Source organism: Trachypithecus francoisi, unplaced genomic scaffold, assembly GCF_009764315.1.
Source record: "Trachypithecus francoisi isolate TF-2019V2 unplaced genomic scaffold, Tfra_2.0 Lachesis_group9, whole genome shotgun sequence".
NCBI lineage: Eukaryota > Metazoa > Chordata > Mammalia > Primates > Cercopithecidae > Trachypithecus > Trachypithecus francoisi.
In genome coordinates this window covers 51,012,527-51,039,986 of record NW_022681474.1, presented here as the reverse complement: position 1 = coordinate 51,039,986, position 27,460 = coordinate 51,012,527, and the positions used below count along the sequence as shown (strand labels likewise).

At 47.9% G+C, this 27,460-nt stretch overlaps 1 protein-coding gene across 5 annotated transcripts in view; it reads right to left on the bottom strand.

Annotated features, from left to right (window-relative positions):
- Positions 1 to 716: 716 nt before the first annotated feature.
- LDB3 (LIM domain binding 3) overlaps positions 717 to 27,460 on the bottom strand; it is a 69,566-nt gene continuing 42,822 nt past the window's right edge. For 4 of the 5 annotated variants that reach the window (XM_033209001.1, XM_033209003.1, XM_033209002.1 and 1 more), the window contains 5 exons: positions 20,937 to 21,381; positions 19,568 to 19,748; positions 18,863 to 18,983; positions 10,778 to 10,893; positions 717 to 3,878 (listed from right to left, as the gene is read on the bottom strand). In XM_033209001.1, the coding sequence (XP_033064892.1) occupies positions 3,789 to 3,878; positions 10,778 to 10,893; positions 18,863 to 18,983; positions 19,568 to 19,748; positions 20,937 to 21,381 (953 nt within the window). In that variant the 3' untranslated portion in view covers positions 717 to 3,788. Of the gene's footprint in view, positions 3,879 to 10,777; positions 10,894 to 18,862; positions 18,998 to 19,567; positions 19,749 to 20,936; positions 21,382 to 27,460 lie in introns of those variants that run through there. The other variant, XM_033209005.1, reaches the window with a different exon arrangement.

Genomic DNA, 27,460 nt, shown 5'->3' with positions numbered 1-27,460 from the left:
CTGGAAAAATGCCTAGGTGATCTCCTAGATTCCTTTAAATTCTATGAGTCTAGCAGCCTTTTCTTCTCCATCATCTATTTTTAAAATTCTTATAGCTTTAAGAAGTACTAAAATGATGAGATGCGATTTCTGTTTGTAATTGCACAGCTCTTTCAAAGTCTGATTCAGGTGCTAAAAATCAAATACGGTATGTACAACTTCCCTTTACTTTTCAGTAATTCCTAGAAACAGAATACCTTGAAAAAGAAAGGGTTTGATTTTGTTAAACATAGTACCCTCAGAAGGGTCTTCATTATTAAAAAGAAAAAAAAAATGCTATGAGAGGATTTTACTCTGAACTTATTTGAAAGCAAATGATGTAAGAGGAAATACGGCAACTTTTCTAGAAATGAAGCCATTTAGAGTAGAATAGAAATAAATTATTTGGAAATATTTGACCACCAAGTAGCTAAGCAAACAAACCTTTATGAAAATCTAATGGGAGACGAGGTTTTTAGTTTATTTGCCTGGTAATTCCCTCTTTATGCAGAACATTCATGTTATTCACATATCCTTGTCGGTTTAAACACGGTAATTACACTGCTATTAAGCATCAGGGCAAGTAAGTTGTGTTTCTTCCCATAGAATGTTTTGTTTTGTCTCCAACTTTTATTTGTGGCCATATAGAAGTAAGCTACTTCTGATGTGACATGAAAAACTTTACACAGAAAAATCTGTATTTGCACATCCTTTGGGGGGCTTTTATTTTTGCTAAAAAGTAGAATTCACACAGGAGAAAAAGAAAACATGCAAAATATTTTTGTGCACACCTTTAACAGGCTACATTCCACTTCTGAAATCTTACCCAAAACAAAACAAAAAATCCCAAAGCCAGAATACTGAGTTAAAAAGTTACCATTATAAAAGCTAGGTTCCTAACACAAACACTGCAGATATAAGCTGCAGATATGTCACTCCATTGCAAAAAGTTGTGTTTATCTTTTTTTTTTTTTTTTTGAGACGGAGTTTCACTCTTGTTGCCCAGGCTAGAATGCAATGGCATGATCTCAGCTCACTGCAACCTCCGCCTCCAGGATTCAGGAGATTCTCCTGCCTCAGCCTCCCAAGTAGCTGGGACTACAGGCGCCCGCCACCACACCCAGCTAATTTTGTGTATGTTTAGTAGAGATGGGGTTTCACCATATTGGCCAGACTGGTTTCAAACTCCTGACCTCAGGTGATCCACCTGCCTCAGCCTCCTTTAAAGTGCTGGGATAACAGGCGTGAGCCACTGCGCCTGGCCTATACATGTTAAATTAATGTCAACAATGAGGAGACAAGAACTGTAGCTCCAAAGTGTGCTCCCCACTATGGATTATGAAAAATTTTGTTTGGTGTTGTAGGACATCCACAATGTAAACTCGAGCTAGACACAGCCTGACACTACACCAGACTCACAGACGCTGAGTGAACCACACTCAAAACTACCTTCTTTTCCTGCTACATTTTAAGTGTTGTTTTTTTCTTTTTTTTTTTTTTTTTGCTAGTTTTGTTTTTTTTGGCAAATAAGAGTCCCTCAGAATCTATACTTGCTCTGAAATGTAGAAAAATTGATTCAATAAAGGACTGTGGTGAAACCGTCCTTTGAGATATTTCACTTTTCTTCTTAACGATCATATACTTTTTAATGATCGTGTATGTGTGTGTGTGCGTGTGTGTGTAAAACCTTTAAAAAGAGATTTTGGAAACTGAATTCTAGGGAACGTTTTTTTTCTTTCTTTCTTTCCTCAAGACCAGTCCCTGACAATTGAATAGGTAGTTTTTGGAGAAAACGACTTAGAGCCTGTCAGTACAGTCAGCAACCTCTCTGTCCCGACATATTTGAACTTTCCAAAAATAACAGAATGCTCCAAGGTATTTGTCTGCAACTCCTGACAAATCTCAAGGCAGTCCCAGCAGATTTTACTCTGCCTGCTGCTTTGTATTCACCTTCTCGCAGATCCAAAGGTAGGAAGGGCCCTGTGGCAGGAGCACATCCATGTCCCTCCCTGGTGCTCCCTGGGGGAGATTGGTGGCTTCGTGCTTGGAAAAAAACAGGGGCTTCCTGCAGCTAGGGACACAGCTAGCTGCTTCCTTCTCCCTAATGGAGAGGAGACACTCAAGTAAGATGGCCGTCCCCTGGAAGTCTCAGTCCTTAGAAGAAAAGAGTTCTAATACATTCCCATAAAATATTTCAAACGTGCAAAGAGAAAAATCCAAAACAGGAGTAAGAGCAGAATAGAGTGAGTTGGAAGAGAGCCTAAATAGCGTGCTCCAGTGAGAAACATTCACGCAAACTGCCTGCTTCAATGCCATGTTTTCGATGAGTATATTAACAGGGCTTCCTAAAGAGGAAAGTGACTACACTATTTCCAACCACAGAATCTAAACTGCCTTATTTATCACCAAACAGCTTTAAGATGCTTACCTAACTCAAACTATCACTAGTATCATAAAGTAGTTTGAAGACCCCTCTACTTCAATAAATACTTAAATAATAGCTAGATCAACTCAGCTCATACATTTTCAAAATATTGGCCAAAACAGCAAATGCATATATATCAGTGCATCTGTTCCTTCCAGCAGCTAACACAATTGTACAAACTCAGTGTGCTGCATTTTAAGGAACATTTGAAATGGATGGTGCAGACCTGAAGGTGGGAGGTCCTGCCTCCTCGTGTGTTCTTACTGAGGGTGGCAGAAAGTAAGTTTCCTCTTCCTCACCCAGAGTTTGGGCATGTGAGCCTATTCTGCCATCCTGTTTCAGACACTGTCTCTCTGTCTCTCTTCTTTTCCACAGGCCACCAAGCCTATTTGAGATGGAGGGTACTGGGGGAGACATCGTAAGTGAGCAGTCACAGGTTGGGGTGAAATTCATGCACATGACTGGACACTCATGCTAACGAACCCTTAAAGCTAAACAAAGGCCAAAGACAACCCAGAGCCTTTAAAAAATCTCTCACACACCACAGAGCAAAACTGGAAAGACCCAATTCTACTTTCCCATCACAATTCAAAAAGGAGCTAAGCCTTCTGGGGACACTGGATGTTTCAGACTGAGAGAGGGTGGCTGACAGGGCCATCTTTTCTCAGCTGTCTGCAACCTGAGCCAGAGCCCTTCCTGGAGCCCTGGCAATTGCCCAGTGGCTCCCAGAAGACATCTCTTTGGACGTCCGGGCTCCCATTAGAATGTTTCAAGTTTGTTCAAGGTCTGAAGTCTGATGTGCAGAGGTAGCTCCATGACGCTAGTAATGGAATAACACTTCCTTTTTTGGTGAGGAAAGCCCAATGGGTCTTAGCTAACAAGCTCTCAGCTATGACTCTAAAAATACCCTGCAGCGAGTGCTGTTTGGCACTTCAATTTGTTTGCCAGGGGAGCGCTTAAGAACTCCACAGAATGCTTCAGATTCTCCACAGCTGCTCTGAGCTCTGTCCTCCTCTGGTGACCGCAGGAAGTGTATCGCTTTGGAAAAGCTGTTTGTTGCTTTTCACTTTTGAGTTCTTGGAATTCTGCTCTAAATGTCTGAAGTACAATTCCAGTCTTAGATTAATAACTAGCTTGGTTCTGAGTCTTCATTTGGCTCCTAGTCTGAACTATGCAAATACACAATTTGTGTACAGAAGAAAAAACCTAAAATTATACTTCCAAAGGGCTCAGTTGCTTCCTCTCTCTCCCCGTTCCCCTCAGAAGAAACATCAGCCTCCCTAATCCTTTGTTGCCAGCAGCAGGAGCAGCTCCGGGCCTCATCAGCACAGGCGGCCTCAGTCGCCTACAAGTTGATGGTGTGTGCGTGCTTCTTGCACAGGGGTCTATCCTTCTTGGAGTAGAACGGCTGCCCCTCCAGATTCACATGGCAGACCTGGAACAGAGAACAGACCTGCATGAGACCCATGGGGCGGGGGACATGAGCAGATTTCAATCACTCTTTTAAGAAAAAGCCCTGGCCAGGTGCGGTGGCTCAGTCCTGTAATCCTAGCACTTTGGGAGGCCAAGGCAGGCAGATCACTTGAGGTCAGGAGTCCAAGACCAGCCTGGCCAACATGGCGAAACTCCATCTCTACTAAATACAAAATATAAAAATTAGCCAGGGGCACGTTGGCATGCGCCTGTAATCCCAGCTACTCGGGAGGTTGAGGCAGAAGAATCTCTTGAACCTGGGAGAGAGAGGTTGCAGTGAGCTGTGATTGTGCCACTGCACTCCAGCCTGGCCAACAGAGTAAGACTCTGTCTAAAACAAACAAACAAACAAACAAAGAAAAAGCCTTGCCCCATGCATTGCAGAGAAAAGGCAACAGCCTATTTCTCCCACTATGAATTCTTAACGACAGAAGCAGAGTACATGAGTTGGACTATATAAAAACTAAGATTCCTGAAGAACACAGAATAAAATCAAATGAAATTAATTAAATTTAATGGAATAGAGAAAATATACACTATGAAGCTGACCAATTCATGCTATCCAAAATGTATAAAGAGTCAATACAAGTTCACAAGTCAATATACCACAGAGAGGATTCACATCTAAAGAAAATAGTAAACTAACAAACACATCAGAGAAGATTGTACTCACTAATAATTAAAGAAAAAGCAAATTAAAACTGCCCTGATGCCAGGCGCAGTAGCTCATGCCTATAATCCCTATGCTTTGGGAGGCTGAGGCAGGAGGATTTTTTGAGGCCAGGTGTTTGAGACCAGCCTGGGCAACATAGTGAGCCTCTGTCTCTACCAAAAAAAAAAAAAAAGAAGAAGATTAGTTAAAAAAAATATAAGAAAAACTGCCCTGAGATACCACTAGACACCTATTAATCTAGCAAGACAAATAAAACAAAAAAACTTCAATGGCTTGTCACCTTTAACCTAACATGCCTCTAGCCAAAAAGCTTAAAAAAAAACACACAAAGCATTCCATCAAAAATCAGCAATGCCAAAAAGGAACAAGGCCTACTGGTGCACTGCTAGAGATACATGAGTGAGCTCAGTGCTCCATAGGGAATCTGGCCATGTTGAACAAGAACCACTGAGATGTGTCTACCCTATAACCCAGTAATGCCACGCTAGAGAATTTATCCTGCGGAACCAACTCTGCAGAACAAGAAAGCAACCTGTGCTTAACTAGAAACTGAAAAGTACTAAAATTTCTCTCAATAGGGAGATGATTCAGTAAATTTTCAAGGTGTATTTTTCCAATGGAATGCCATCATTTAAAAAGATAGATATGGGCCAGGCACGGTGGCTCATGCCTGTAATCCCAGCACTTTGGGAGACCGAGGCAGGAGGACCACAAGATCAGGAGTTTGTGATCAGCGTAACCAACATGGTGAAACCTCATCTCTACTAAAAATACAAAATTAGCCAGGTGTGGTGGTGCACGCTGGTAATCCCAGCTACTCAGGAGGCTGAGGCAGGAGAATCGCTTGAACCTGGGAGTCCGAGGTTGCAGTGAGCCAAGATTGCACCACCGTACCCCAGTCTGGACGACAGAGTGAGACTCTGTCTCAAAAAAAAAAAAAGAAGATATGGAAAAGTATGCAGAGAAATATACAAAAAACAAAAGAGATGAAATTCTTTTTTGTTTTCTTTTTTTTTTTTTTTTTTTTGAGATGGAGTCTTACTCTGTTACCCAGGCTGGAGTACAATGGTGTGATCTTGGCTCACTGCAACCTCCACCTCCCAGGTTCAAGCAATTCTCCTGCCTCAGCCTCCCTAGTAGCTGGGATTACAGGCACCCACCACCACATCCAGCTAATTTTTTTTTTTTTTTGTAGTTTAGTAGAGATAGGGTTTCACCATGTTGGCCAGGCTGGTCTCAAGCTCCTGACCTCAAGCAATCCACCTGCCTCGGCCTCCCAAAGTGCTGGGATTACAGGCGTAAGCCACCGTGCCCAGCCCAAGAGATGAAATTCTATATCCCCATGATGACAACATAGAGTATAGTCTGAGGAAGAGAACTAATATTTGTGGGGGCTACCACGGACCAAGCAGGATGCCAAACACTCTATATACAGCAGCTCATTTAATTCTCATGAAAACCTTACAAGGTAGGTATGCCTTTCTCCCATTTCACAAATGAAAAAACTGGAGCTCAGAGGGCGCCTATATCTTTCTTAAGTCGCAGACCTAGTAAGTTGTAGGGCTGAGAATCTCTGTCCAGGTCTGTAAGACTCCAGTTCTATGTTAATTTTTCCCCTACCCCATAGCAGAAAGGGGCTGTGTTTACTTGAAATTGTTCTGGGTTCATGGGTTTGTACAGAGGTAGCCCTCTGAGTTTGTCAGACTACTAGTATGTAAGCTAGGCCCTGGGTTGGCAATAAGCCAGTATGTCAGAGTCTGCCAGGAAGTCATATTTGCTGGCATGGGTCCCAGCCTAGGAGAGGGCAGTGAAGATCCCTGTTGGGGGGCAGAATTGGGAGCCATCTCCAGGACACTGACATCAGGAGGACTGCAGGTAGAGTCCCCACATACAGGTATCCCCCAAGGAAATAGAAATCACCCTCCAGAGTTGAGCTTGGGGCAATGTGCATGTATCCAGTCCAAGAGAGTTGGAAAGGAAAAGGGCACCACACCGGCCCCATGTGCAAGGCTCTGATGGTCCAGTTGGGGACCTCATACCTAGGATTACACAGGGCTTCCAGTGGGTCCTGGGAGCCAATGAGCTGCAAAAGTGTTTGAAAACATCCCAGGTGGATGCAGTGATGCTGAGTATAACCAGGCTCGTGTTAAAGACTAATGCAAAAAGATGGACACCCAAGATCTAACTGGTGAGAATGGGCTTTAGGGAAGACAGAAAGGCAGCTCTGGAGTGAGTCAGCCTGCCAATGACTGCAGCTGTGGCTGGGAGACCCTGCCTGGTCTGGGACAGTGCTGGTTGCTTGTGAGAACTTTGGGATGAGTCAGGCTGGGGAGAGAAGGTGTCCAGGGACTGAAGACCAATAAATGAGAAAGGGACAGAACCTCAAATATGGCTCATAGGTGAGATGGGGCTGAGGGTGGGAACCATCATAGGGAGTTGTGCCCACTCTCTTCTTGATGGAAGGTGCTTCATGGTGGAGGAGGCCTCCTGCCCACCCAGCATAGGGGACAACAGGGATGGTCCAACCCCCAGGCTCTGTGGCTGGGTGACATCAGGGCCTGGCTATAAAGGGGTGGCGACCATGAACAGTGCTGACCGCAGGTCCCAGTGGAGTTAGGGTAATAAACTAGGCCAGCTGCAGCAGCCCCTAGGACTGCCTACAAAAGTTATACCAGTGCCTATCCCCTCCTGATACCCACACCAGTAGGGAAGGGCAAGACTTAGAGCAAAAGAGGGATTGGTAAGACATTTTTCCTCCACTAAGATCAGACCCTTTCCATTGGAACTCAAGTGTCAATGCCAGACAGAAGCTTAACTTTCACCTTGACTCACACTGCACTTCTCAGGCTCCCAGCCTTCACTTTATATGCTTTGGACTTGAGGGGTACTGTCCTGTTCTACTTTTGAATTGCTCACATCTGTTGCTTTGCTCGCCTTTCAAGATTCTAGATTCCGTCAAGGTAGAGACTTGTTCTGGGACACTCTTGTACTCCCCAAATGCCAGGAATATTTGGTAAACTGAGTTAGTCTAAAAATGTGCTGTCTGAGATCTCACTGGTGAGAAAACAGCACATCAGCTGGGAGAGCTACTCCAGATCTTTCTCTTACTAAGTTTTTGGAAGTTACAGGAAAATACATGCTCATCAAAAGTGATTTGGAAATATGAAGTGATAGAAAGAGGACCAAAAAAAAAACAAAAAAAACAAAAAAAATCCCTCAAGTCCCTCAAAGTTTTCCAATCAAAAGATTTCTTCCCAATGTTAAAACTACATTCCAGCTGGGTGCGGTGGCTCACGCCTGTAATCCCAGCACTTTGGGAGGCCGAGGTGGGTGGCTCATAAAACCAGCCTGGCCAAGATGGTGAAACCCCGTCTCTACTAAAAATACAAAAGTTAGTCGGGCCTGGTGGCAGGCGCCTGTAATCCCAGCTACTCAGGAGGTTGAGGCAGAGAATTGCTTGAACCTGGGGGGCAGAGGTAGCAGTGAGCTGAGATCGTGCCACTGCACTCTAGCCTGAGCCACAGAGCAAGACTCTGTCTCACAAAAAAAAAAAAAAAAAGAACCAGGTTCCACTTCGCTATATGTTGACAGGGCAGTGAGTACCATGCAGGCTGGTTTGGAGGGAGACCTAATGATCTCCATGCTGATCCTCCAAAGGGCAGTGCTATGGGCCTCTCACAGGCTGGACTTCACTCTCTGGAACTTATTTGTAATATCAGCCTGAGCCACCCCAAGCTTTACGGCTTCTTTTGGTCTCTCTCTTGGACTTTTGCTGTTGTGACTCAGCTGAAATTGCGAGGCTTGCAGGAGCAGACCCACACTCACCTTTGCCATGATTCCCTCTGCATGTGACACAGACCTCTCATCAGCCTGCCTGTGGAAAACAGGCCTTCTGTGCCACTGTCTTCCTGGATGTTCCCCAAGTCTCTTGGATCCTTCCAGAAGTTGGGTAACCAGATGTGCAGGCAGTGCCTCAGGACTAGACAAGCCATGGCTTGAATGTAAGGTTCAGAGAGCCCTGTACTGTGCCTGACACAGGGGAGCTATAACTCCGCAGGGGACGACCCCAAAGCCAGTATATTTACACCATTGTCTCTTTTTGGAGGGGATGTATTTAAAACACCCTAAAAGATCACTAGAGAATCTGTTCAAAGAGCTGGAAAATCAGAGTGTTAAGGGGTTGAACTGTATTCCACAAAATTCACATGCCAGAAGGCAGAGTTTGCAGTGAGCCAAGATCGTGCCATTGTACCCCAGCCTGGGCAACAACGGTGAAACTCTGTCTCAAAAAAAAAAAAAAAGGCCGGGCGCGGTGGCTCAAGCCTGTAATCCCAGCACTTTGGGAGGCCGAGACGGGCGGATCACGAGGTCAGGAGATCGAGACCATCCTGGCTAACACTGTGAAACCCCGTCTCTACTAAAAAATACAAAAAACTAGCCGGGCGAGGTGGCGGGCGCCTGTAGTCCCAGCTACTCGGAGGCTGAGGCAGGAGAATGGCGGTAAACCCGGGAGGCGGAGCTTGCAGTGAGCTGAGATCCGGCCACTGCACTCCAGCTCGGGCGACAGAGCGAGACTCCCTCACAAAACAAAAAAAAAAAAAAAAAGAGGAGAACCACACAGAGACAGACACACTCAGAGGAGAATGTCATGTGAAGACACACACACAGGGGAGACAGCCTTGTGATAATGGAGGCAGGAATTGGAGTTACACAGCTGCAAGCCAAGAAATGCCAAGGATTGCTGGCAACCAGTAGAAGCTCGGAGAGAGAGTATGGCCTCCTGTCAGCACCTTAATTTAGGACTTCTGGCCTCCTGAACTGTGAAAGCGTTCATTTCTGTTGTTTGAGCCATCAGTTTGCAGTAATTTGTCAAGGCAGCCCTAGCAAACCAACACACAGAGTGAATACAGTGCATCCCACAGATGGCAGGGTATGGAAGCAAAGTGTAGAACCGAAAGCATATGGCCGTAAACTTTATGACTAGGGTCATCCTATGTCATAAGTCTATAAAAATTATTCAAGTAAAAACTGTACAGATATTTCATACATTTCTAAAATTTACCTTGAGAAACTCTGGTTAAAAAAAATAGTAGGGGTGTCTTAATTTTCCCAAATCAGCCAGGTGCGGTGGCTCACGCCTGTATTCCCACAACTTTGGGAGGCTGAGGCGGGTAGATCACCTGAGGTCAGGAGTTTGAGACCAGCCTGGCCAACATGGTGAAATCCCCTCTCTACTAAAAATACACAAAATTAGCCAGGCATGGTGGTATGTGTCTGTAATCCCAGCTACTCAGGAGGCTGAGGCAGAAGAATTGCTTGAACCCAGGAGGCGGAGGTTGCAGTAAGCCGAGATCGCTCCACTGCACTCCAGCCTGGGCAACAAGAGCAGAAACTCCATCGCAAAAAAAAAAAAAAAAAAAAAATTCTGAAATCAAGATTAGTCAATGACAGATTGACATTAGGGGGCTTTCTCAGGGATGACTGTTTCCTACCTCTCCCTCAGAGTCTAAATGCCTGTAGGCACACCGTCATGTGCCCACCCCAAGCCAAAACCTTCAGAAGGAAAATGCCAATCTCATACTAAAAGTGACCCGGCTGTTCAGCAGAAATAAGTAGCACACAATTAATAGTTAATCCAGGGCTTATCTCCTGGCAGCTATGTATCAAGAAAGGACCACTTAGGAAAATAAAATGATACTCAGTCTTGCTTTCCAAAGGTTCTACCAAGAGAAACCCTGTCTCAGCTTTTCATAGGATTAGTCAGCTCCAATCTAGTGTTTGGGGTAACAATTTGGAGAGGAAAACCCTCAAGTCACTCCATCATATCTGAAGTGACATATAACCATGGGAAGTCAACTGCCCCTCTCAAAGCCAAGCATCATCTGCTGCTCTTGCCCACTGACAACACTGCTGGCGAGACAAGCCGCTGGTTTGCCAAACCCTGGGACACTCTGTTGTCTTTAACGAAATGGAAAGTAACAAAGCCACACTGGCTTATAAATAATTATTAGGAATGAAACTTTGTTCGACTGTGATGTATCGAGGCATCATGGTGTCTGCCAGCTTTTAAAAATGATCAGGATGTCAGAAAGCTAGCATGGCAAGGGATGTAGAGGGTGGTCATCTGGTTCCCACTTCCTCCCTCCTGCCTCTTCTCAGAAAGCCAGAGCCCTAAGCTAGAGACATACCGCGCAAATGAAGCAAGTGTCATGCCAGGTGTGGCCCAGGGCTTCAATAAACTTGTCGCCGGCCTCCACGGGGAAATCGCAGCCGTGACACTTGGTGCTGAACAGATTGATGTAGTCTGAAATGAAAAGCAGAGTGAAGACCACGCACCCAGTAGGGCAGTGGGGACCCAAAGACAAGACAACCCCCAAATCAGTGGGCAGGGGCAGGAGGTGAAATCTAATTGGTTGGTTGTAATCTCACAGATGAAATACTCAGTTACATGACTGATAGTTTTCCATTTTCCAATCATTGCACTGATGTTCAGACCCAGGCTTAGACACCATCTCATGCTAGTTTGATTTGCAAACACTTTCTGGAACTGTCATCAACATTCTGCAGGGAGATTGTCTCCTCTGCTTCTGTCATCTCTAATAGACCAAACAGATCAAGCCCCAAAGAGAAAACAATCCATGTTTCCAAACAGCTATGCTTACTTTGGAAGAATGAGGGTCCAACATATTTAAGAGTTTTGGAATGTTCTTTGCTTGGCCATTCTTCTGTCATGGGGCATTTGTGTTGACAACAAGTTTTTACTACTATAAAGAGTATTTTAACTATTTTATTGGGGCATGTCCTCCTCCTCCTCCTTCCCTACCCCCAACCAAGGAGATAATGCTATTAAGTATTATTTATATGACGCTTTGCAATTTACCAAGCATTTTCACATGGATGATGTTATTTACAAGTATCTCAATGTCAGGGACTACATCTTAGCTTTCTTTGCACTCCCAGCACAATGACTGACACACAGTCAATATCCAAAACATACATAGGGAATGAACGCATTAACCAATTAATCAGTTAATCAGTGAATGAGCCTGATCATCACAAAATCCCTCAGAGATTGAACTATTATTTTTTTGTTTTGTTTTGTGTATGAGAAAATTGAGACTCAAAGAGGTGAAGGGCCCAGCCAGCATCCCACAGCTGAGGCACAGTGGGTCAGGTTCTGTGCTCCTTCACCAGGGCAGCTGTCCTCTCTGGCCCAAAGGGGCTACAGTTCTACCACACTGGCTGTAGAACATCTCTAGATTATTCTAGAAAAGCTCCATCCCATTTACAAAGCCTTCATCCCTCCTGAGAGGTGTACGCATTCCTCCACAACTCTTCTATAGTTGGCTTCTTCTTAAGTGATTTCCTGTTCTTCTTGTGGACAGTATGTCCATTCATTGTCTTAGACCACGTCTTACTGAGTGCCAGGGTGCCATGGGGGTTACAAAATTGGACTCTGAATAAAGAAAGAGCTAAGTTCAAATCCCAACTCTACTAAGAAACGTTCAAACCTGGGGTAAGTCACCTAACTTCTCAAGTCTCAACTTATTTATCTATATAATGGGAATAACTATTGTACTGAACTCTTGGGGTTTTGAGTGGATTAAACAAGATAATGTAAGTGAAGTATTTGGCACAAGCACTCAAAAATGTTGGCTCTTATTTTGAAAGTCTTCATAACTGAAGCAAGGAGGGAAGGGAACCATGATTTGAGTGCCATTGTGCCTCTTGTTTAATCCTCATGACATCTCTGTGAAGAGATAATATTCCCTATTTATTTATTTATTTTTTTGCGATGGAGTCTCACTCTGTCACCAGGTTGGAGTGCAGTGGCACGATCTTGGCTCATTGCAACCTCCGCCACCCGGGTTCAAGCAATTCTCCTGCCTCAGCCTCCCAAGTAGCTGGGAGGACAGGCATGTGCCACCACACCCAGCTAATTTTTTTCTGTATTTTTAGTAGAAACGGGGCTTCACCATGTTGGCCAGGATGGTCTCGATCTCTTGACCTTGTGATCCGCCTGCCTCGGCCTCCCAAAGTGCTGGGATTACAGGTGTGAGCCACCGTGCCCAGCCTGTTTCTTTATTTTTTGAAAGCAGACTCTCACTCTGTCACCCAGGCTGGAGTACAGTGGCACAGTCTCAGCTCGCTGCAACCTCTGCCTCCCAGGTTCAAGCAATTCTCCCGCCTCAGCCTCCCAAGTAGCTGGGATTACAGGCACGTGCCACCACGCCTGGCTAATTTTTGTATTTTCAGTAGAGACGGGGTTTCACCATATTGGCCAGCCTGGTCTTGAACTCCTGACCTCAAGTGATCCACCCACCTTGGCCTCCCAAAGTGCTGGGATTACAGGCATGAGCCACCACGCCTGGCCTAGTATTCCCATTTTAAAGGTGAGGAAACTGACTGAAGAGGTTCCATCCCATAAGTCATAAGGAGCAGCCCCAGTCCTGATGGACTCCAATGTTCATCCTATTTCCGTGGCTTTACGCTGTCTCCAGCTCCTTATCGGCCTGCCATTGAGCTTTGATCAGTTACACTTATCTCTTGCATATGTTTTCCAATATACAGCTTCCCCTTTTGTACCTAATTGTAGCTTGTCATGCAAATGCTCTTATTTATCCCAGTCCATCAATTCTCTCTGATGGAACACTTAATTTCTTTAGTAGGCAGAAATGCATTGGCTTGCTGGAGCTAAGAAAACATCGTACGGCCGGGCACGGTGGCTCACGCCTGTAATCCCAGCACTTTGGGAGGCTGAGGCGGGCGGATCATGAGGTCAGGAGATCGAGACCATCCTGGCTAACACGGTGAAACCCTGTCTCTACTAAAAATACAAAAATTAGCCAGGCGTGGTGGCGGGCGTCTGTAGTCCCAGCTACTCGGGAGGCTGAGGCAGGAGAATGGCGTGAACCCAGGAGGCAGAGCTTGCAGTGAGTCGAGATCCAGCCACTGCACTCCAGCCTGGGCAACAGAGCAAGACTCCGTCTCAAAAAAAAAAAGAAAACATCGTTCTGCTTCCTTTAGAAAGTTAACAGCACAGGTTGCGGTTCACTCTGTGCTCTGCAGGAACTTACTACTATGTGGTATGAGCTGACTCGTCTCCACCTGAGAACTAGTCCTTCATCCCACTTACGACTTCTTTCTTATCACTCCCAGGTGGTCTCATGGTGCCCTGGACTTTCTCTTACACCTCCAGGTCTCTGTGTAAACCAGGCCCTGGGCTTAGAAAACCATCCCCACTTTCTGTACCTGAGAGAACCTCTGCAATCTTTTGTGCTAGGCTGTACTTCAGGGAAGTCTTCATCCCCTACCTACCCCAACCAAGAGTGATGAGATGGCCTTGCTAAAGGCTTTCTCTGGGCTTCCCTCCTCCATTTATCCATGTATCCTATCCTATCCATTCATTCATCATCTCCTTTTTTTTTTTTTTTTAAGATAAAGTCTTGCTCTGTCATCCAGGATGGAATGCAATGATGTGGTCACAGTTCACTGTGACCTCAACTCCCTGGGCTCAGACTATGCTCCCACCTCAGGTTCCTGAGCAGCTGGGACCACAGTTGTGCACCACCACGGTTAGCTACTTTAATTTTTTTTTTTCTTCCAGAAACGGGGTTTCCCTATATTGTCCAAGCTGGTCTTAAACTCCTGGGCTCAAGGGGTCCTCCTGCCTTGGCCTCCTAAAGTACTATGATTACAAGCGTGAGCCACCCAGCCGGGCTGTGTTCCATATTTAAATAAATATAAAAATTAAATTAATGGTTCAAACAACCTAATTAAATAGTGATTCCTTCTCTTACTGGCTTTTCACAGATTAAGCTACTAAAATGGCTTGAATTGGCCAGGTGCAGTGGCTCATGCCTGTAATCCAGCACTATGGGAGGCCGAGGCAGGTAGATCACGAGGTCAGGAGCTCAAGACCAGCCTGGTCAAGATGGTGAAACCCTGTCTCTACTAATAATACAAAAATTGGCCAGGCTTGGTGGCAGGAACCTGTAATGCCAGCTATTCGGGAGGCTGAGGCAGAGAATTGCTTGAATCCGGAAGGCGGAGGTGGCAGTGAGTCAAGATCATGCCACTATACTCCAGCCTGAGCAACAGAGCGAGACTCTGTCTCAAAAAAAAAAAAAAAAAAAGGCTCGAATTTACTTCTGGAATGCCTTGTCTTGCCCACTGATTAATTTTTCTGTTTTAAATTTGATTCCGTATGATTTGGAGAATTGTCACTTTGTTTTAAAATTTGGTAGCACGGGTCTGATCCTAATATATATATTTTTTAAGATGATATTTTTCTTCACTTGTTTCTACAAAAGGAGAACATTGCTGGTACTGAACAAAGTCTGTGCATGGGCATTTTCCACAAGGAGCATAATCTAGCTCCTCATTTATTTATTCCTTCCTTTATTTCTCTAAGTCTTTCTAATTTTCTTTGACTCTCTTGTCCCAAGCTGAATTAACTACCCTCGCATTTAATGGGTTTTATTGCTATTGTAAAAGGATTTCCATCCATCAAATTGCGGGTGCTCTGTGTTGAAAAGGGGCTTAGCACTCTTCTAGAGCAATGATTCCCAAACGTCAGAAGCACATGGAGGGTTTGTTGAAACACAGGGTGCCAGGCTCCCCTCTAGAGTTTCTGATTCACCAGATCTGGGGTGGGGCCTGAAGATCTGCATTTCTAACAAGTTCTCAGGTGATGTTGCTGCTGGTGCTGGGACCACACTTCGAGAAACATTTCTGATTCCCACACCTAACTGAAACACCTGGGTAGGGTGGGGCACCCTATGAAATGCTGCTTCTGTGGGTCTGAGGTAGGTCTGAAAAATCTATTTTCTCTCTAGTTTGTTAAGTTCCCTAGGTGACCGTGATGCCAGGTTTGGGAACTGCTCAGGTGCAGGTTCATCTGTGAAGGGCTGACCCTCCTACCTCTCTTCCTTATATGCAGTTGTCAGCTTATCTTTGCAGCCAGCTGAAGCATTTTTCAGCCTAGACCCTATCATTCTGGCTCAATATGCAGATTTGACAGGACTCCCTTCTGTGTCTTCTTCCAAATTGTTGATTAAAATGACGAGACATAAAAATGAAGTTTCACCTCATACCCATCAGGATAACTACTATTTTTTAAAAAACAGAAACTAACAAGTGTTTGCCAGGCTACCAGAGAAACTGGAACCTTTGTCCTCTGTTAATGAGTTTGTAACACAGTGCAGCCATTATGGAAAACAGTAAGAGGTTCCTTACAAAATCGTAAATAGGCATGGTGGCTCATGCCTGTAATCCCAGCACATCGGGAGGCCACGGCAGGAGGATTGCTTGAGCCCTGGATTTCAAGACCAGCCTGGGCAATATAGCAAGACCTCATCTCTGCAAAAAATTATGAAAATTGGCTAGGCATGGTGGCGGATGTCTGAAGTCCCAGCTACAGGATTAGGTGGGAAGATCAACTGAGCCCAGGAGGACAAGGTTGCAGTAAGCCATGATTGTGCCACTGCACTCCAGCCTGGACAACGGAGGAGGAAATGGAGACTCAGAAGGGGTAAATAATTTGTCCATGGCCATTCAGCCTAAAGTGGCCCATGCGGGATTCGAGTCTGGGTCTCTCCTGGTACCTAGGTCTGAAGGTAAGTCTACTTCCTCACTGTCTTCTCTTAACACTAGACCATCTTCTTCCTGGATCTTCTTACTCAAAACATCATTTTCGAGAATCTTTTTGGGGGAGTTGCTATGACGAGGGGCAGCAGTGATAATGGAAATCTATCATTCGTTCAAAAGCCTCAGACACAAATTGAGGCTATCTCAAATAATAGAAGTTATAATGCTTTTTTTTTTTTTTTTTGGGACAGAGTCTCGCTCTGTTGCCCGGGCTGGAGTGCAGTGGCCAGATCTCAGCTCACTGCAAGCTCCACCTCCCGGGTTTACACCATTCTCCTGCCTCAGCCTCCCGAGTAGCTGGGACTACAGGTGCCTGCCACCTCCGCCGGCTAGTTTTTTGTATTTTTTTTAGTAGAGACGGGGTTTCACCGTGTTAGCCAGGATGGTCTCGATCTCCTGACCTCGTGATCCGCCTGTCTCAGCCTCCCAAAGTGCTAGGATTACAGGCTTGAGCCACCGCGCCCGGCCGTTATAATGCTTTTAGTAGAAGAATACCAGCAATCTGTATAAGCATAACAGCACTTTCTTTTTTTTTTTTTTTTTTTTGAGACAGAGTCTCGCTCAGTCGCCCAGGCTGGAGTGCAGTGGCCGGATCTCAGCTCACTGCAAGCTCCGCCTCCCGGTTTACGCCATTCTCCTGCCTCAGCCTCCCGAGTAGCTGGGACCACAGGCGCCCGCCACCTCGCCCGGCTAGTTTTTTGTATTTTTTAGTAGAGACGGGGTTTCACCGTGTTAGCCAGGATGGTCTCGATCTCCTGACCTCGTGATCCACCCGTCTCGGCCTCCCAAAGTGCTGGGATTACAGGCTTGAGCCACCGCGCCCGGCCAACAGCACTTTCTTTAACTACCAATCAATATCATATGCTCATAAGAAAGGAAAGGACTGGTGTTATCTTCTCCCTTTTACAGAAATTGAGGCACGGAGTAACTAAGTGACTTGTTTCAGGTCATTCAGTTAACTTCAGAGCTGGGAAGGGCATTCACTAGTATAAGAACCCAAGACGTTTCTTTTCTTTCTTTCTTTCTTTTTTTTTTTTTCAGATGGAGTCTCACTGTGTCGCCCAGGCTGGAGTGAAATGGCAGTATCTCAGCTCATTGCAACCTCTGCTTCCCGGGTTCAAGCGATTCTCCCATCTCGGCCTCCCAAGTAGTTGGGATTACAGACGCCCACCATCATGCCCGGCTATTTTTGTAGAGACGGGGTTTCATCATGTTGGTCAGGCTGGTCTTGAACTCCTGACCTCAGGTGATTCGCCCGCCTTGGTCTCTCAAAGTGCTGGGATTACAGGCGTGAGCCACCACGTCAGGCCAAGACTTTTATTTTCTAATTTACAGTCAGGGAAAGAAGTTTTATTTTGTTTTGCTTTTTTCCCTTGAGAAACTGAATGTTTTCTCCTTTCTGGTTTTAAAGTAAACTAACTTACTGTGTTTCTCTTTTTGCCCTCAAATTTGCTACCCGGTTAGTCCCTGCAGCTCTGTTATTCTTCATAATCAGCATGCCTGCTTTTACCACCTCTGATTTTCTGGTTCTACTGTCTTAGCCTTCATGTCTGTGTTATCTTTTCTGGAATCTGCTTCAAATCCTTTCTGAAGGGGGAAGTCTCTGAATAAATAAGTGACTGACTCCCACCTATCTAATGAAGTGCTCTGTCTCCTGATTTTACAATAATTTACTCGGCATTTTAACATAACATATAGCATTTTGGGGGTACAGAGAAACTCTGAATTCACTCAGTGAGATTACAGGAATCTGAAGGAACATCAAAGTCTGATAAATATCACAGGGCCAGAGGAAGGGGTCTCGCATATTTGATGCTCTATATGCCTTCTCTGGTTTAATCCTCACCACAGCTCTCTAAGGCAGGTGTTTACAGATTAGGAAAGTAAGGCTCAGAGAAGGTTACTAACTTGCTCAGGATTACAAAGCAGCCCAAAGTGGAACCAGGAATAGAATGAAGGACAAAGTCCATAGCCAAGGCCTTTTCAGAATAGACCTTGTGGTCTCCAAATCAAATTAACCTGAAAGGTTTCCCAAGTGGTCATAAGATGGCAACCTGTGAGCTACATTTTTTTTTTTTTTGAGATACAGGATCTTACTCTGTTGCCTAGGCTGAATACAATGGTACTATCACAGGTTACTGCAGCCTTGAACTCCTGGACTCAAATGATCCTCCCACTTCAGCCTCCTGAGTAGCTGGGACTACAAGCATGCACCACCACACCTGGCTAATGTTTATATTTTTTGCAGAGACTGGGTCTTGCTATGTTGCTGGTTTCAAACTCCTGGGCTCAAGCAATTCTTCTGCCTCGGCCTCCCAAAGTGCTGGGATTAAGGTGTGAGCCACCCACCCAACCAGATCCACATATTTGATGCATAGAATAAGCTATAGACTCTGTACCTCACTCTCCCCAAAGCTACAACCATATGGGCAGGGGAGATAGTTAACTTCCTTTGTGTGATATTAGCATGATTCTGCCATTAAAAACAAAAACAAAGGTTTCTTCCAGAAACAAAGGCCTCTGTGTGGCTGGATGTGAATGGATTAGGCAGGAGTTAGTTCCCTGTGCCTGCCCCTTTCACCCACTCTGCAGGGCCTCCCCGCATGCCATCAAAGTGTTCCTACCTTTCTCGCAGTAGGGCTCCCCATCTTCCATGTGGAAGAGGCTGTTCCCGAAAGGCTTCTTGCAGGCTGCACAGACGAAGCAGGTGGTGTGCCATGTCTGTCTCAAGGCATGCATCACTTCCTGGGGGAAAGAGCCTGAGTTCAGGACAGAAAGGAGAAAGGGAGCGGGCTTGACTACCCCACCAGGCTCCGGCCACTGCCCGAGCATCCTACTGGGGAACAGGGGAGGAGAGCTCAGGATGCAGGCCTTGGTCACTCTGAAGAAAGACCCAGGGGTGGCAGAGAAAGGGTTGTCACTCTTCAACTGGGTGCCAGGTTTTGTGCATTCTTACATAAACTGTGATGCTTAATCCTCCCATTAAACCTGGGAGGAGGTACTGCTTATTACTGTCATTTACCAAAGAGGCATTGAGGGTCAAGGCCACATTCTGGTGAGTGGTAAAGTCAGGTTATGAAGCAACCACTTGCTTTGCAGAAGTTCCACCACCACTTCAAGCTGTGTGGTACAGGCGCACAATCATCTCTTGCATCAAGTTCATTTATCCCCAAGTTTATTGGTGGCAAACCAATTCCCTTTCAGGATAAAAATGGAGTTGCTTTCCCTCTGTTACCAGCAACTTCTTGGCTTCCTAATGGGACCCCATGATCTTGGGGAAGGGCTGGGGAAGAGACATGGGTCAGAGGAAAGGGAGGCTGTCCACTTACCCCCATAATTTTGGTGTTGCACTTGGCACAGAGTGGGGCAAAGAATTGCTCATAACATCGCTCACAGTAAACGTTGTTCTGCTCTTCCACAAAGCACACATCTGCCAGGGAAGTCTTGCAGTAAGCACAGTTGAACTCCTCAGGGTGCCAAGAACGGCCCATGGCTACCAGAAATGGGCCCCTGGGGAAGCAGAGAATGGCACCCAGTAAGGCAGCCCCCAGAACTTGGAAGTAGGTATTTCAAGAACCCCAACACTGTTTACACTTTTACCCAGTAACTCTGACTTTTGTGACTGTTCTGATGAAGTAATGTGAAATTCAGAGAAAGCTCCATGCAGAAAGGTGTTCATTGTTGCCTCACTTACAATAAAGAAAACTGGGAAGCAACTCAAACATCTACCAATAGGGGACTGGGTAAACATATCATAGAATTCAGTTGACCACTGATAATGATAGTAAGAAATCCAATAATGATGATGCTGATGACTAACATTAAGTGAATACTGTGTGGCAGGCTCTATTCAAGAAGACTTTTGCATTTATTAACTTGCTTAATTCTCACAACAATCCTACACAGTAGGTACTATTATAATACCCATTTTTAGATAGGGAAACTGAGGCACACAGAGTTTGAACAACTTGTTTAAGACTGTAGGGCTAGTAAGTGGTAGACCCAGGATACGAACCTGTATTGTCTAGTTCCAGGTTAGCAGTCAGAACAGTGGGACTACAAGGACATTTTTTTATACTCTAATTTTTATTTTTCTGTGTTTTCTAATTCTTCACTAATGAGTATGTAGTATTTTAGTTTTAAATAAAAGTGTATTTTTCATGCATATAAGCTCACACCACACATGCATACAAACATACTGTATTCAAACAACAGCACCCATGGTCCATGGCTTCTAAGTGTGAAATCACTTGTTTTCATTTTAGTCTGGCAGATGCCCACCAACTCCCTGAGCAGCCCAGGCCTATCTGTGGAAAGACCCAGAAGCAACCCTAAAGGAAAACTGGGTCAAAACCAACACTGTCTTACAACATGCCCTGTAAACCTACTGACAAGCCCGGTGATTCCCAGAACTCAACCTTAGCCCAAGGGGGAATTCCTGGCACCAGACACCCTGCTGGAGCTTCACCCACATACCTCATGCCAACCTCCCAGCTCCCTGGGGGAGTGGGTGTCACACAGGTATGGCAGCTAAGGCTCAGAGAGGTCAGACCAGAGGGCGAGCCAGAAGGACCTGAGCCTTTCTCCCTACACCTGCCTCCTACCCCCATCTCTCCCTACCAGGGCTCAGACTGTGGACAGGAACCCCGCACACACGCTCTTCCAGTGCCCCAGTGCAGGGGCACAGCTGGACCATACCGGATGACGTTGTTGCAGTGGCCGCAGAGTGGAGTCCGGCTGCTGGCTGGGAAGCGCTCAGCCCTCTGGACAGTCCCCCTGGCAAGTGGTGGCACCTGGGGACCCGCTGGGGTGTAGGCTGGCCCCCCCCGGGGCAGGGTCTGCTTGCTGATGGAAGTGGTGCTCTTGCCTGGGGCAAACTTCTGGGAGAAGCTGTCATCTGTCACCCAGGGGGGACGGCTAGCAGGCTCCGCAGGGCCTCCACTATAGGCCGCCGAGGGTGCGGGGTTATAGTTGGGAGCAGGCGAAGGGGTATAGGCTAGTGCTGGGGATGGAGTGTAGGTGGGGGCAGGCGAGGGGGTGTAGGCAGGGGCAGGCGAGGGGGTGTAGGCAGGGGTAGGCGAGGGAGTGTAGGGAGTGGGACTGTAGTTGGCCCCTGGGGACGGGCTGTAGGTAGATGCAGGCACTGCAAAAGCCAAAAAAAAAAAAAACCCAAAGAAAGGTGTGTCAGGAATTCATTCTTCCCAGTTCCCCTCACTCCCAGCCAGAGAAAAGGAAAAGGCGGCTTTAACATTACAGCAGTACAATTTCAGTTTTTTCGGGAGACTTGTTCCTGAACTTCTTGATGGCCCAGATTTGAATTCTCCGCAGGGCTTCCAGAGAGCTAGAGAGCAAGCACAGCAGAGCCCTGGACATGGGCTGGAAAAGGGACATGGCTATAAATATCTGCAGCTGTGCAGGGTGGGGCTCCGCCAGGCCTTGACTGCCCAACGCCTGCAGAAGACAGGGAGTGGGGGTGGGGGTACCTGGGCAGGAAGGGGAGGGAGTGGGTCAGCTCGCCCTTGACTGCAAGATGCTTTCAGTTGCACTCTGACCAGTGATTTGACATCTGAAATACCTCCCTTAGCATGAGTTTGCTGAACCTGGACCTAGGTCAGCCCTCAGGACAAAGCAGGTGACCTGGGTTTTCAGGTTCACGTTTCAGGTTTAGCTACAATTACTTTCTTGAAAAACAGCTCAGCTTGATTTGTACTGGGGGAAATTCCATCTTGGTTTGATTAGGGTGGGGGATCTTGAAGGAGGCATTCAGAGGGTGCTGGGCAGAGACTCTAGGGTGACACAGCCCAGAAGTAGCTGCTCACTTGGCCCGTGGCTGCCCTGGGGGACCCCTGTACCTCCACATCACTTTAGTGGAAGCTGAGAGTGTGTCTGAGTGACTGTCTAAAGATTGTCCAGGCAGTCAGAGCACAGGGAAGAGAATGCACTGCCTCACTTCTACCACACCCTCCTCCAGCTCCCTGAGAGCAGAAAACCGTTTTGGGCTCACAGCACAGAAAAAGCATTGCAACTGCTTACCCCCAGCCCTCTTCAGCCTGGGCTCTCAACACCTAGCCAGGGCAGACCCAAGCTGTACCCTGCACGCAAGATCCAGCTGGCCTCCTCTTCCAGCAAGTGAGGTTCCAGAAGCCTCACCTCATTTCAGTCTGCTCCTCGGGAAAGGGGCCTCATTCCCTCAACCCTAGGAAGCATGTTGGCACAGCCTCCCTCACCATTCCTGAACTCAGCCTGGGCAGGATGGACTGCACTGAGGCAGTCCCCACACCCATACCCACACCCTGCCTCTGCCTCCCACCCCACACTCCAGCCTCAACCTGGAGAGGAAGGTTTTTCTTAGGGCCCAAGACCCTGGCCCCACCGCCAGTCTCTCTTTCCCACCTGGTTCCCCTGGGCCACCTGGGGCAGCCTGTGGCTCCCACTCTGTACCTTCCACTCCCAGGTGACCCACCCTTCAGAGCTGGATGACCTGGAAATCCCTGTGCTGGGGGTGAGTAGGGACCAGGCAGATAGGATCCACCCATGTTGAAGGAAGAAGAGATAAAACCCTCCACAGCCCTGCCCCGGAGCCATCCTGCCAGTGAGGCCTTCAAAAGATAATACCGGTCAGGCATGGCGATTCATGCATGTAATCCCAGCACTTTGGGAGGCTGAGGCGGGCGGATCACAAGGTCAGGAAATCAAGACCATCCAGGCTAACACCATGAAACTCTGTCTCTACTAAAAATACACAAAATTAGCCAGGCATTGTGGCGAGCGCCTGTAGTCCCAGCTACTCAGGAGGCTGAGGCAGGAGAATGGCGTGAACCCAGGAGGCGGGGCTTGCAGTGAACCAAGATCACGCCACTGCACTCCAGCCTGGGCAACAGAGCAAGACTCTGTCTCAAAAAAAAAAAAAAAAAGATAATACCTTCTCCATAAGGAATCTTCCTCTCCTTTAGGGATAATGAGGCACATAGCATCTGTCATCTGAATTGGTCTTCACATTATTCCCCCTTTACACTTGAGGTCACTGAGGCTCAGACAGAGCTAGTAAGTGGGAATACATCTACAAAACCATTCATTATATCATCCCAAGCTGCCTCTGTAAAGATCATGAGTCCAATTTCTAGAAAATCTCAGTGCAACATGTCAGGGAGGAGTCATTTTCAACATGGAGGAGACCCCATGCTGTGGAGTCTTGATAGCATAGCCAAGAGCCCTGGCTGCAGGACCCAGCTCTACTACTTCCCGGTTGTGTGTCCTTGGGCAAGTTCCTTAACCTCTCTGGGCCTCAATTTCTTCATCTGAAACTGGCAATACTAATTCTTACCATCTCACAAGGTCATTATGAGGATTAAGGGAAGGTAAGAAATATAGAGAGCTTAGCCTGGTACCTGGCATAGTGTGTCACTAAATGTGAGTAAGGATGGCAAGGATAGGGGCAACATGGGTGTCAGGGTCAGATGTACTATCAGCCTGTCTCATGGCCTGCTGCTCACCTAGGGAAGCCCAGCCCCGTTAGACTGGTAGGGCCGGGGGTTGTGGGAGAGGAGGGAAGGAAAATGGAACATCTTGAAGTCAGATAATCTGAGACTGAGGTCTATTCAGTGGTGGTGGAATGCCTGACGCCCTGCCTGCCCCACAGGGCATGCTGGGGACCTGCTGGAGTGACATAGTGCATGGATTTTGTAAATGTGTACAGCCCAAATTTGAGGTATTATCACCCTCCCTAACAACTTTGCAGAGAATCTCAAAATGTTGGGGGAAGAAGTGATTCCAGGAACAGAGAGCAGGGAGAGGTGATCTAGCACAACTTCAGAGCAGCTTCATCCCTCTGTTATACATAACGGGGTTCTGTGCAACATTTCCTTTCTTTCTAAAGTTCAATTCTCTGCTAAAAAAGATTAAGATTGGGCCGGGCGCGGTGGCTCAAGCCTGTAATCCCAGCACTTTGGGAGGCCGAGACGGGCGGATCACGAGGTCAGGAGATCGAGACCATCCTGGCTAATACGGTGAAACCCCGTCTCTACTAAGAAAAATACAAAAAACTAGCCGGGCGACGAGGCGGGCGCCTGTAGTCCCAGCTACTCGGGAGGCTGAGACAGGAGAATGGCGTGAACCCGGGAGGCGGAGCTTGCAGTGAGCTGAGAAGCCGGCCACTGCACTCCAGCCTGGGCGGCAGAGCAAGACTCCGTCTCAAAAAAAAAAAAAAAAAAAAAAAAAAAAAAAAAGATTAAGATTGGCTGGGCACGGTGGCTCACTCCTGTAATCCCAGCACTTTGGAAGGCTGAGGCCAGTGGATCACCAGAGGTTAGGAGTTCGAGATCAGCCTGGCCAACATGGTGAAACCCCCATCTCTACTAAAAATTCAAAAAAATTAGCCGGGCATGGTGGTGGGCACTTTGTAAACCCAGCTACTCGGGAGGCTAAGGGAGGAGAATCTCTTGAACCCGGGAGGCGGAGGTTGCAGTGAGCCGAGGTCGCACCATTTTACTCCAGCCTGGGCTATAAAAGCGAAACTCCATCTCAAAAAAAAAAAAAAAGATTTAAGACCACAAGCCCTAATCCTACGCTGTCCAATACATAGTGCTAAATGGCCAATGAGCAGCTGAAATGTGGCTAGTCTGACTAAGAAGTAGTGTAACACACACACCGGATATTGAAGACACATTAATAATTATTTTATGTTGATATGTTGAAATTATATATATATGCTTTTTTTTTTTGAGATGGAGCCTTGCTCTGTCGCCCAAGTTGGAGTGAAGTGGCACAATCTTGGCTTCACAGCCACCTCTGCCTCCTGGGTTCAAGCGATTCTCCTTCCATTGCCTCCCAAGTAGCTGGGATTAGAGGCACCCGCCACCACACTCGGCTAATTTTTTTTTTTTTTGAGATGGAGTCTCGCTCTGTCGCCCAGGCTGGAGTACAGTGGTGTGATTTCGGCTCACTGCAAGCTCCGCCTCCCGGGTTCACGCCATCCTCCTGCCTCAGCCTCCCGCATAGCTGGGACTACAGGCGCCCACCACCATGCCCGGCTCATTTTTTGTATTTTTTTTTAGTAGAGACGAGGTTTCTCCGTGTTAGCCAGGATGGTCTCTATCTCCTGACCTCGTGATCCGCCTGCCTCCGCCTCCCAAAGTGCTGGGATTACTGGCGTGAGCCACCGCGTCCGGCCTGATGTTTTAAATATATGTAGTCAAAGAAAATATATTAAAATGAATTTCACTTGCTTTATTTTACTTTTTAAAAATGTGGCTACTAGGAAATTTCTTTCTATTGGGTAGTGCTGTCCTCATCAAAATGACTTGTTTCCACGTGCCAGGCCCTTTACGTGCATTATTTCAAGTAATTACTCGCTGCAATTCAAGGAGGCAGATAATATTTGCAAGTCCATTTTACAGATGAGGAATTGAGACTTGCAGGGCTTAAATGGCTGCTTCCAAGTCATCCAGCTGGTGAACTACTTAGCTGAAACAAGCTCAGGCTGCCAGACTCAACAGCACATGCCCGTTTAGAAACTCCCCAGGCAGCAAAACAGGCTTTAGTACGCCCCCTTTCAAGTAAATCGGGCCCTGGCCCACCTTTCCTGCCTCCCTCCAGCAATACTAACCCTATTCCCCCTGCCTGGCAGTCGCTTCCCTCTATTGGAAGGCCTTCCAGACTCCCGGATCCACCTCCTTTTCTAAGCCCCCACAACCCAGAGGTCTCACAGAGGCAGGCTAGAATCTGGATCCCGATTTGACGGCTTCCTTGCCGGGGGCTACACCCACCCAGAGAAGGAACCTCCCCGGCCTGGGTGGCCCGGCCCGGCAGCTCCTTTTCCCCGTCGCAATCCCCACTCCCGACCGGTGGCGAGCAGGCAGCGGCGCTTCGCCGCCCTCGGCTTCTGCACCCTTCAGCCTGGCTCGCCGTCTTGCCAGGAAAGACCTGATATCCCATCTCGCAGCCCCGGGGCTGTTGCTATTTCTGCGTGACGGAATTAAGCCAGTCTAAATTAGAAGGTGATATTTCATCTCTAATTGGCAAGTTCAAAAGGCCCCTATCGCACTCGGCGGGCTCGGGGATGTGTAATTAAACAAGGTGATTTCTGACTCACTCCGGGCCGGGCCTGGCTCTCCGCGAGCGCATGGCCGCCGCCCGGCCCGCGGGCCAACGTGGCCGTCCCCGGCCCGCGCGCAGGGTCCCCGTGACGCTGCCGCCCGCCCCCTCCCGGGCCCCAGGTGTTCTGGGGAGCGGCCGCCCACCTCGGGCGCCAGCGATAAGATCCGGCCTGCGAACACCGCCCTCGGCCCGGAGGAGGCCCCGGGGGGAGCTGTGGCTGCGGCCGCGGCGGTCCGGGGCACTCCGGGTCTCGCGCGGGCTCCCCGCCCTCTCCGACGCCCGGGTCCGAAGAGCCTGGAGGGCTGGGGAGCGGAGGAGGGCTTGGGCCCACAGGCCCCACTTCGTCCGGGGCGCCTGCCAGCCGCCCCCGGACTCCACTTGGCAGCGGGGCCTCCCGGAGAGGGAGGTGGAGGCAGGCCGGCTCCAGCGCGCGCCCGCCCGGCCGCCTCCTTCCCCCTAGGCAGGAATGAGTTAATGTCTGCGCGGCCTGGGAACGGCGCGGGGGCCCGCGGCTCCGGCCGGTCTCGCTCTCCTGGGCTCCAGCCCGGGGAGGAGGAGGAAGGAGACGCAGGGCGGGCCGGCAGCGCGCCCCCGGAGCCCTGACGCCGCCTGGCGGGCTGGGCGAAGACAGCCGGCGGCCGCCCGGAAGGTGCCAGAAGCGCCTCCCCAGGAAGAGACGGAAATGTCCTCCTTGCGCCCCGGCAAGGCCTCGCCTCCACCCGCTGCTTCTCCTCCAAACTCCTCTCCAGCCTCCCCTCCCTGTGTTCTCAGTCTCCGCAGGGGCAGCCGCTTCCCACCGCTCCATCTAAGGCTTTTCACTACTGCAAAATGCCACCTCGCCCTGCGGAGTTTTCACCTCAGAACCGTCTGTTCTTGCTCCTTCTCTGTAGGGACAGAGAAGGGCACCTCCCGTGTGACAGACGCTGTGCTGGGTGCTTCATTCCATTCCCAGAACACGAGGTGTCCATGAACATCACAGCCTGGAGTGATGAGGCGCTTTGCCTTCGACAGCAGAGCAGGCCCTGGCACCGGCCTCTGTCTGGGGCAAAAGCCGCTTCGACCGCTCACACTCAGCCCTGCTGTCAGCGAGCTTCATGAACCAAACCCCCAGAGCAAGGCCCGCCCTG